This window comes from Brachycentrus maculatus, unplaced genomic scaffold (genome assembly GCF_059751285.1).
Source record: "Brachycentrus maculatus isolate JH-2025_06_01 unplaced genomic scaffold, ASM5975128v1 h1tg000615l, whole genome shotgun sequence".
In the NCBI taxonomy this organism is placed as follows: domain Eukaryota; kingdom Metazoa; phylum Arthropoda; class Insecta; order Trichoptera; family Brachycentridae; genus Brachycentrus; species Brachycentrus maculatus.
The window spans coordinates 22,451-33,647 of NW_028281353.1; the positions used below are offsets into that span (position 1 = coordinate 22,451).

At 31.7% G+C, this 11,197-nt stretch overlaps 1 protein-coding gene across 1 annotated transcript; it reads left to right on the top strand.

Annotated features, from left to right (window-relative positions):
* The first annotated feature begins 568 nt into the window (after nt 1–568).
* LOC148301051 (uncharacterized) lies at nt 569–10,946 on the top strand. Its single transcript, XM_088273874.1, has 4 exons — nt 569–670; nt 7,207–7,323; nt 8,363–8,604; nt 9,652–10,946. The coding sequence occupies exons 1-4, from the start codon at nt 569–571 to the stop codon at nt 10,076–10,078; spliced, it is 888 nt and encodes a 295-aa protein (XP_088130000.1). The 3' UTR covers nt 10,079–10,946.
* The last annotated feature ends 251 nt before the right edge of the window (nt 10,947–11,197 follow it).

Genomic DNA, 11,197 nt, shown 5'->3' on the forward strand with positions numbered 1-11,197 from the left:
TAAAATTTAAGTTGTGTTGTCTGTTGCCTTTTGTTTGCTTTTTTTAGGTGGGAATCGAAATTATTATTTACCTTGCTTATTATCTACAAGGTAATAACAAGGTAAATAATAAATAGATCGATTTCTTAATCGATCGATAAATACTGGTATTTTTTCAAAAGTATTGTGACACATGTTTCGAAGCATTCCGCATCATTTTCAAAATTTGTAATAATTGTCAAATTAACAGAGAACTATAAGAAATCGATCTTTAATATAACTATATATTATTATAAGAATAGTCAGCGGGTGTGTATGAGGAGATGTATGAATGTGAAAAGGCAAAAATTGCTTGCAAATAAAAATTAATGTGGCGTTCTATTCTCTTTGTCTACCGCTGCGGGAAAGCAGCGTGATGGCTAGTTAATTCTTTTTGTAAATTTTCATTCCGAATTGAAAGGGTCGTCATATTTACTTTCGATTCACTGAAAACACAACCAAACCTAATTGAAAATAGATTGAACTTTGTTGGGTTTACGATTTAATTAAATGTGTTAGTAATTGAGACTTTCTTCTTTTGATTGCAGAGATGGAAATCGTGCTTGAGGGAAAAAACTTCAGATTGCTTCAAGAAGATGAGCTTCCAGCTATATTAGACTTTCTTGAAAAGTATTTGCCTGATTCGCTTAAGGTATTTATTTATTTCAAGTACTTCCTTTTTTAAGGGCTTCAATATATATTTTTTATCGTGAATTTCTTTGATATTTTTCTTGTTTGAGAAACAAACAACCTGGAAATTCATTAAAAATATTTTGTACTAATTTCATCCGTTAATATGTTTGTTGTTTGAAAAAATAAACGATGTTTAATTTAGATTTTATTAAAATCTAATTCATTTCAGACAATTTTAAGATGTTTTGAATCGCTTCATGTTTTTTTTTATATACAGCGCGTATAACGTAATAAAAATTCATAATTTTAGTGTATTTTTCATTTATGTAGCCAATTTTTCGAGCCAAAACAAAACATAAATAAAAAAATTGATTCCTCGTTGTATGATGTATTTTTTATACAACGCTACATATGGTAATACGAATAAAATAACAACCATATAAGTTAATTGTATACATTTTAGTGAAACACTAATGCTTTAATGCCAAGGATTTGATAAAAAAAATGATTAGAGTATAATTAAGTATTAGAATATATCTGTTTGAAATTCAGAAAATCATTGACCTATCTATTTTCACTGCTTAATAGTCGATTTATAATGTAATAAGAGAGGATCCAATCAACGGGTTGATTGCTGTTACGTTTTTCCAATAACCTATTTTTATCTAAAACAACACGTCGTCGTCTAGAGACATTTATTTTAGACAGAAAGTAGGTTTTATTCGTGTTGCAACTAGATTAAATGAAAATAAAGATTTAAAAAAATTAATATTCTACCGATTTAACGAGTATTGAGTAAAAATCGATTAAACAGTATTATTTATTTATTGATTTGAGATTAAATATGTGAAATAAATAATAATTAATTTGTCAGTTTTTGGTTGGTTGGAATATATTGATTTTTAACAATAAGCCCGCAAATTTACTTTTATCTCTTCTGTAATTGAAGTTTAAACAAATAAATAAATAGAAATGACCATAACATTTTGAGTGTGTCCAAATACTTGTTCACAAAATCTGGATTATCTCCAATTACAGGAGTTATTTTCATATTATTTTTTGACATCTCATCAAAGATGAAGAAGAATATGGAAGTCTGAGCATTTACGGGGCTTACGACCGTCATAGGCTGGTTTAAGTGATCACTTTACACACGTGTAACATTAACATTCACCAATTCTACCCATTATTGACAACCACACTACTCAAATTCTTGGAAGTTCTATATATATGAACCAATTTAGAAACCTTGTTCATGAATCACTAGAACTAGAAGATGTCAAAAAATAATATAGAAATGACCATGTTGATGAAGTGAAAAAATAAAACATTTATTAAAACTCGGAAGGTTTCCTATTTGGGGCATAAGCTCTGAGGAGAAATTGGAAAAGTACAAGCTTCTGCAACTGATCATTAGGTGTAAGATTGTGGGTCAAAGAGGCGTCGGAAGAAGGCGGAACTCCCGGCTCCATAATATACATGCACGAGTGGACACTTTCTCACAAATGACGGTCAACGTTGAGGAGACCCGATACGATACGTAAAGAAGAAGAGAGCACTTGTAAAATACCACTTTTTGAGTATATATTAATGTTTACACGACTAGTTTCGAGAACTACAGATATTCTCATCAACAGATGAAAATACAAAGTAATTTGTTTTTTTTTTTTACACTTGTTGATGAAAACATCTGTTGTTTTTGAAACTTGTCATGTTAATATACATAAAAAGAGGTATTTTACAGGTACTTTATTTGAATGATTATATCGATGTATTGTTTAACAAAGTTATGGCAAATCAATGAATAAATAAAAATCATGAGCATAAATTATTAATTTTTAAATAGAATTATCCGTGTCTAATATTCTATTGTTTCAGTAATAATATTTGGGCTGTAGGGTGCAGTTTAATTATAATATTATTTTAGCGGACATTAAATTGTCTACTTCATGACTTCAGCAGTAGGGTCAACACGTAATTCAACATGGAATTAAAGTTCGTGAGCTGAAATCACCTAATTGGGTGGAAAAATATTTCAATTCGCATATAACATGCCCGGAACGCGACTCCTTAGTTCCAACTTTTCGGAATTATTTAACCGAGTGGAGGCCATTTTTACCAATGCGTAATTTTTGTGAAAATAACAAGTTTTTGCTGGAATATCATAAACTTTTGCTGAAATAACATTAGGTATGGATAAAATCATACGTAGTATCCAATTAGTTGATTCCCATAAAAGGAGGGAAACGAAAAACTAACAAGCATTTTTTAAATAAAATTATAAATTTATCTATAAATGCAACTTTAAATCATACAATTTTACAAGCATTTAACTCAAAATCTATATTATCGTTATTTTAGTTAGCCACAAAAAAAATTAACATTTTGTTTTCTGGTCTGTTTATGGTTCAAAATATATTTCATAACGCACTGAAATTACCAATAATTAGTACGAAATAGTAACAGCGCGATTTGTATTGGTTGTTACGTATAACAATTGAAATGTTTATATAGTTCAATCATAATTATTTAGCTTTTTTAAATCCTTTATAAATACCGTATTTCCTAAGGGTCTTATTTATGATCGTATTTTCCGTATTTTCCCATTAAAAATTTCGTTCACAGACTTTAATGTTTATATAATATTATGATCGAGGGCTTAATTCTCAAATCTCCTCGAACCTAAATACGGATTAAGTAAATCTCAAATAGGCGTTTTAAAGTCGCGAACTCTTATCAAGTTATTACGTTATAAAAGATTAATGTATAAATTTTAATAAATTTAAATATTTAAATGTAAAAAATTGTCTTGAGTATCTAAAGAAAAATTATTGTAGGAATACATTTTTTTAAAATAAATTACATTATTTCTTTATGTACCTACATTATTATTATTGTGCGTCGAAAAACTATGGGTTAAATTCCTTTCATGTAAAGTAATGTACTGTAAAAGTAATGTCCATGTAAAGTAGTTGTTAATGTCCTATAAACAATATACCATAGTTTGGACCATGTCGGTGTTTAACTTACCATATATTTTTTTCAATGGCCTTGATCGCACACAGCAGAAGTAACAATTTAAGACTTTACAGAGCAATACATTTAAAAAGAAAACACATTTTTCGTTAATTGTAGGAAGAATGACTGAACTAGGGCATTAGTCTCAAAATTAGGTTCAACTTAACGTATTTTGGCATGTATTCGAGTAAGCTCAATGGCTTTATGCCAAAATCTTTTGAAGGACGTTTCTCGCAGTAAACGGGCATAATTAAAGCTTTAATTTTATAACTCTTCTCATAAACTATGTTGACTCACCGAGTTATATTACTTTAAAGTTTACTCAATTCTGATTTTTAAATAATGGATACAGTTCTTACATTATAATATTGTTTTGCAAATTATTAGGGTACAGCTATTGTCTTAAGATACAGCATCTGAGGACTGACGTCTTCTTGGTGATGCTTACGTTATAAAATGGTGTTCGTTGGCAGATGAGAAAAGCTGCTCGAATGAGCTTTCTCCGATCTGGCAGCCTCGGCATCTATGTGCAAATGAAATGAAGACAAATGACTTCCTCACTGGCTTCAATTGAATTGATTTGATATATTCAAATCGACATGTTTGTCACAATTTTTTTTAAGGCTTTGGAATTTTTAAGTGAAGTCACCAGATTAAGGGATCCATGATAGAAAATGTTGGTGAACAAAATGATTAAGTGGAAAATGTGATGACTGAACCTTTTCTGCAAATGCCTTGGGATCACTCCGTTTCTGTCTGCTGTGCTGGTCTAGATCGTTGAGGCGCCTGTGTACCAGCCACCATAGGTCTAGAACTAAGATTTATATGACTTACGAACGTGAAAGGCTTTATCAAGATACTAATTCCTTTCACTGCCAAAACTAGCAACAGGTTTATTAAAAGCTGTGAAACGTACATTTATAGTGAAATCGGGATAGGTTTTTTAAACATTTTTCATACTTTTCTCTATCCAGTTCATTAAAAAATTTTTTAGCAAGTATTAGTCTAAAAGGAAACATAAAGCTTATGTATTGGATCTGGGAATATGAATTTACATTTAAAAGCTTTTAATGCTCCAGTCACTGACAATCTAAATACATATAAATATGGAAAACCATCACCATGTTTTACTGTACACCAAGTCATTTCCATAATAACAGAGTGTGATGCTGGAGAAATAACGCAGAAATAAGCAACGCTTGTTATTTGGTTCTCTGTAAGCTGATGGAGGTTTGATTAGTAGCCGTAAGAAAATAAACAAAATCAACATTTACCGTCTTCGCTATTGCCTTTTCATCTATTTGATATTCAGATGTCAGTGGTGCTCAACTGTACTTCAAAACGTATATTATTTTATGTATTTTTGTACGTATAATTTCAATATCTGGTGTCAACATCACAATTTACTTATTTTTCATCATACACATAGTTACAATTCACATTTTACAATAATGTGCCCTCACTGAGTTTTCCCATGCCGAGAACACAATTTATAATGCTTATTTTAAAATTAATGGTGTATGTACTTTTTAGTATATACCATTAAGTTATGTATATAATATTAAGTTATGTATGGTATTGATTCGGAGTTTAATTTGTAGAACTCCATTTTAATTTATGTATTAATTTTAAATCAAACACAGATTTTTTGAGTCTACTAAGTTGTATTTTATTAACCAAAACACATAAAAATTATATTGTGACTTTTGTTTCGCCTTGTTAAGGCATTATCAAACAAACATTAGTTTGATAATGCCCTAACAAGGCGAAACAATTGTCACAATATTAATTTTTTTATGTGTTTTTGTTAGTAAAATACAACTTAGTAGACTCAAAAAATCTGTTTGATTTAAAATTAATACATAAATATAATAGTAATAATAAATTTGGATAATTTATTAAGCTCCATTTTCGTAAAATACTACCTTGAGGGCGTTTATATTTCAAATATATTTACCTCCATTATCCAGTTACAAAATGCTCTATATAATACTCATATTGAATTACTTAATAGGTAATGGAAGCAGGTAAATGTAATATATTGTAATATTCAATGTTCCTTTGATAAAATGGAGTTTATTTTATTTGGCTATTCTCTGTGTTTTGGATATTGTAGTTTAATTTTTGTTGTCATAAAGTATGGTCATAATATAAAGTATGTTCATATATAGTATAATCATGTGTGTGTTTTGTCGGGGGTGCTTTCTTGTGATTAACGTGAATAATTCTTATATGCATATGTGAGGATTGTTTTAGCGTATAGTTGTTTGGCTGTCACGGGTAGTACATAATTTATTGAATATTTCCTCTGTCGGAGTCTGTCTCGGAAAATTAAGTATTATTTTCAGTATAGATTTTTGGGCAACATTAACACAATTTTAAAGTGCTTTAATTATAAAATATTCATTCAAAACATTGGTGGTATGTCACCAATTAAAGAAATCGGGAAAAAATATACATGTGTGTACTAACTAACTAACTAACTAACCATCAACCATAACCAGGGGTAGGCAGAGAGAATAGAACGCCACACCACTCTGTCTTTGCAAACATTCTTCGCCTCTTCCACGTTCATGCATCTCCTCATACATACCTGCCGATTGTTACGATTCCTAACCTGACCACTTTCAAGTATTTGGCATACCTGATCGTGCCATATTTTTTTCGGTCTTCCTCTGCTCCTTTTCCCACTTACATTCACCTCATAAATTTGTTTTACCGTTCTTTTCTCACTCATTCGTTCTACATGTCCAAACCATCTCAACACACCTTTCTTAATTTTATCGATAGTGTGTACTAACTACACTTAAAAAATATTAACGGTTAAGCACGTTATGTCCGTTTACCAAAGCACATCGTTGTTCATGCTTCATGTCCATTAAAACGTTCACATCTTCTTCTTCTACTTTTTCCCTGTCAGGTCCCCCCAACATTGGCGATCACTTAAGCAAAGGCTTCGCGGCCCTGCGCCGTCCAGAACAGCTCCTCCACCCCTGTTATCCCACTCCACAGTGCCACTCCAGTCGCAAATGTTGCGCAGCCACGATATTTGCTTTCTGTCAACTCTTCGACGTCCTTCTATCTTTCCCAGCATAATCAATTGTAGAAGGTGGTATTTCTCTCCACGAAATACGCGGACTCAGATATGAGATCTTAACCATGATATTCGACAAGAGTTCTCTGTCTGATCCAGCTCTTCTGAGAACTTCATCAATTGATGTGGTTTGTGACCCTATCCATCACCATTATGCAATGAAGCTACATTTAAAACGCTTCTATCCTATTCATTGTATTCACCTTTAGGGTCCAGGTCTCGGAGCCATATAGCAATGCTAAGGTAGCAAGTATTTCAATTTCAATTTCAATTTATTCAACAAAAAAAATAATATATACATAAAAAACAATATTCCAGGCGTATATATTAAAAGTAAGTAAGAAGACTGAAGGTGTAGAAGAATCCCGCTTCGGAAAACTCCTTCGGACACATGGAACAGATCAATACTAATTTACGTACTAATTTACGTCTTTATTTTTCAGTTTCACCAGACAATTAAGACATATTTAAATAATCGAGTTTGGGACTTCCATTTTTATGTATCGAAGAATTGGCCAGAGGAGCCTGTGTGCCTTCACTTCCCCGGCTGTACTAGTACGGTAAGAGTGTTTACATGTTAAATAACTATTCTCCAAATAAGGTTAAACTTTTCTCAGGTCTTAAAATCAGAGGTTAAAGTAAAAAAAAAAGAACACCACTTCATGACTACCGGTTTAGGAGTAAACATTTCATCATTAGGTCAAATGTTATCTGATGATGGAATGGCTATTCCGAAACCGATTGTCATGAATTAATATTTTTTAAATGGTACTAAACAAAGTTAACAATAAATGACAAGGAGAGTGTTATATTACTATACCACAAAGTAAGCAATGCTTTTAATATACAAAACAGACTAAAAAAATTTTGTACAGGATACTATCCTCACTAGGTAAATAAATAAAAGTAAATAAATTTTACTTTATTTTTAACTTAAAAGGACATTATAGGTATTTAAATATTTATTGTATGTATGTCCCTACTAGAATCAACATCACATACACACACACACACTCTTACACACTTTACACATGCACATTTTCTTTCATAAATACGTGTTTATTTGCTAGATCTACACTAAATATTTTGTACGAATCTTTATGTTTCTGTGGTTAACTGAATGACCAGAAAATGTACCATATCCCAGCAAAAGCGGCATATTTTAAACTTTATTTACCCACTACGGGGCAAAAAGTGTTGTTTTTGCATTATAAAGAAAAGGTAATGTTTAATTATTTTTTTAAATTAAATATTTTTCAAACCGAGAGAAAACATTTAGGTTGTACCTAAAAAGATCTGTTCCACAGTAAAAAGTTCAATAAGTGGTTTGATATTTTTTTTTAATTCATTTTATTATATTTTTAAACTTTAAAAACGATCTCCTGAAAAATCAAGTTTTTTTTATATATGACGTTGTTGAAAGGAGAAAGCGATATGTTGCTGTTGTTCACCCAAATAATTGTAAAAAAATATTAAAAATTAAAAATGAATGTGTGAATTCTTATAGGTTAGGCGCATGTGCATTTTTTTCTCTCCATTTATGAGGAACAGTATTTATTTTCTATATGTTGTTTTTACAAATCTTTACTTTGATTTCAGCCTAATGGAAGACTGTACGAGAGTGTCAGTGTGTTCTGTCCCAATGATTGCCTGGACTCGATAGAGTTGTTCACATCCGAAGACGTACTAATAGATTGGAATCATCCATTATTCTTGAACTTCACCCATTCTGCCATAGTGGACAAGGTTGAGAAATTCTACCAAAATATTGGAACACTGGAAAAAGTACACGGTGATGTGTACATCTGTGAAGATCCCCCGAAAGATTTTAATATGGATGAGTATGTTTTCTCACATTTATAAGAAAAATCAAATCAATTTTATTTTCTTGGCAAAAGTTATCAATGTTTACTTGATTACTAGTTTAAACTACCCTGATCCGGGATTACCAACGTTTTTTTTAAACCAATAATACTTAAAATTTTATCAAAAGGGATCATTAAATAGGGTTAAATTTTCTTTTATTTTGTTTTCGTCTGTCTCCATGACGAGTGAATTACACATTCGGGTACAGTGCTGGAGGTACCGGGTTCGATTCCCAGGGGGATTCAAATGAATATATATATATATGTATTTTTTACTCTAAAAATTAATATCACCTATGACTCAGTGCCATAAGATTCCAGTAAGAATAAAATCATTATTTTTCAAAATATATTGTGTCACGTGTTTCGATGCATTCACGATCATTTTAATATTTAAACATGATGCATCGAAACACGTACTAAAATAGATTTGAATCCATGGTCATTACCTTCTAAAATTTGAATTTGAAATGCAATAATTATTTTTTGACTGTTTACCATTTTTATGATTTTTATTTTTTGTTATTTCCTAGATATCTTCTTTTTCTTTCTCTACCGAATTTGATGCATTTTATTTTGTTATTTCCTAGCATTTTTTTAAAAATCTTTACCCTAGAATATTAAACTATCCTAAAAATTACGACGGTAAAATGACGATCCCGGAAAAAACCAATGTTCGCGTCGTTCCCGCGCTCCCTGCTTTACAGTACCTTCTTAATATACCTTCATTTTTTCATTATTACGTGATCTACTAAACCCAAAGAATAATAAAAGTTTTCGATTATCTTATTTATTCCCGTTGTATGTCGTATTTTGTTACGAATGTTTAGTAACAACGTCACTTGTAGGATGGTTAAGCAATCTAGGGTTAAAGCTGTTCGCTGTTCGTTAAAGCGTTTAGGAATATAACCAGATAAGTCTCCTGTTCTCTGACAGTTCTATAAGGAGCTTAGGCATTAGGTGTCAACTTGTCAACTAATTTTTACAACGTCCCTCGCACTACTTTCCGTCTTCTCGTTTCAGGATGCCGAGTGATGTGGAGTTGTGTCGACTGAAGCCACAACACATGCAGACTATTCACGATCTGTATCCCGCCAACGACATGGAGTGTGTGGAAGTGTTCGAGAAGCTCGTGTCCGAACTGCCCGCTTACGGGATATTCTCGTCGGGCGAATTGGCCGCGTGGATGGTGCAGTCGTATTATGGTGCTATGTTTTCTATGCAAACTAAGCCTGAGTATCGAAGGAAAGGCTTCGGATTGTATTTAGCTAAATATCTGACAAAAGAAGTGACTGAAAGGGGCTACAAACCTTTTGTTTTTATTAGACCAGAGAATGACGCTTCTCAAAGTTTATATACTAAGTTAGGGTTCAAAAGAAGTTACCAGATGGTAAGAGCGATCTTTCATCCGTATAAACAAAACGGCTCAGCGACAACGGAAAACGGCTAAGCAAAGGGTATTAGGTTCGATCGAATAGTTGTTAATATGACCTCTGTAACACCCAAATTGTATATTTTTGCACAGCCAATTCACTACATTCCTCTATAGAAAAATGTTGAATATCTTTGAATTAATCTATTTTTATTCACAGTATTTTGAGTGTCCAAATTTTTTTTCACAAATAATGGGAGATATTTAAATCGAGATTTGTCGATATCTCAGCACAGATAAAGAAGTCTATTGAGATGGAAATATGTGAGTCTGGGAATTTATGGGGTGTATGAACTGTCATTGGCTGATTTAAGTGAGATTCTGTACACGTATACTATGCGTAATACTCACAATACTATATTCTACCTGAGGGACTCTGATACTCCCCCTTTTCTACCCATTATTCCTCCGCCTTTTTCTTTTCTTAACAACAGTAATGTCCTGACCTTATCCGACCAAATATTCTAATTCTAGATCCAAGAACCTAGGGCGTAGGAATAGTCACCATGCTCTCATATAAATAGTGGTCAAGTTAATACCACATTAATTCGATGCAGTGCCCTATGCACCATCAGGAGCAGATAAGTATTAAAGAACATTTAATATTCTACCCATTATTGGTAACCATATTATGCATTGCCCCCTGCAAGATATAAACAACTTTTCGAAAATTGGGTTGTGTAATCGCCTATCATTATGTTTGAAATGATCACTTAAATCAGTCAGTGAACGGTCGCAAGACCTGCAAATATTCTTTTATGTCTTTCATATTTCCATCTCGGAAGACTTAACGTGTGTTGAGATATCAAAAAACCCCTAATCTATTTTTATTCACATTATCTTTAAAAAATAACAGTCAGCTTTCAAAATATTCTGAAAAATAAAATCAGCAACCGCAGACAAAAAACCTTAAGTAAATTTGTAAAAGATATTATTACTTACGCTGGATTCAATATACATAGAAGTGTAGCATTATTAAAATTATGATATTTTTTTAGATGTAAAATAGTGCTACTAATATCTACTATATAATTAAAAATAAAAGACACAGTCTTAAAATAATAATTCTAAATTTCCTTCCTTCGAAGCCATACTAAGTAGTGCTCTTTTTTTAAAATGTGCCTTGCACAAGTAATT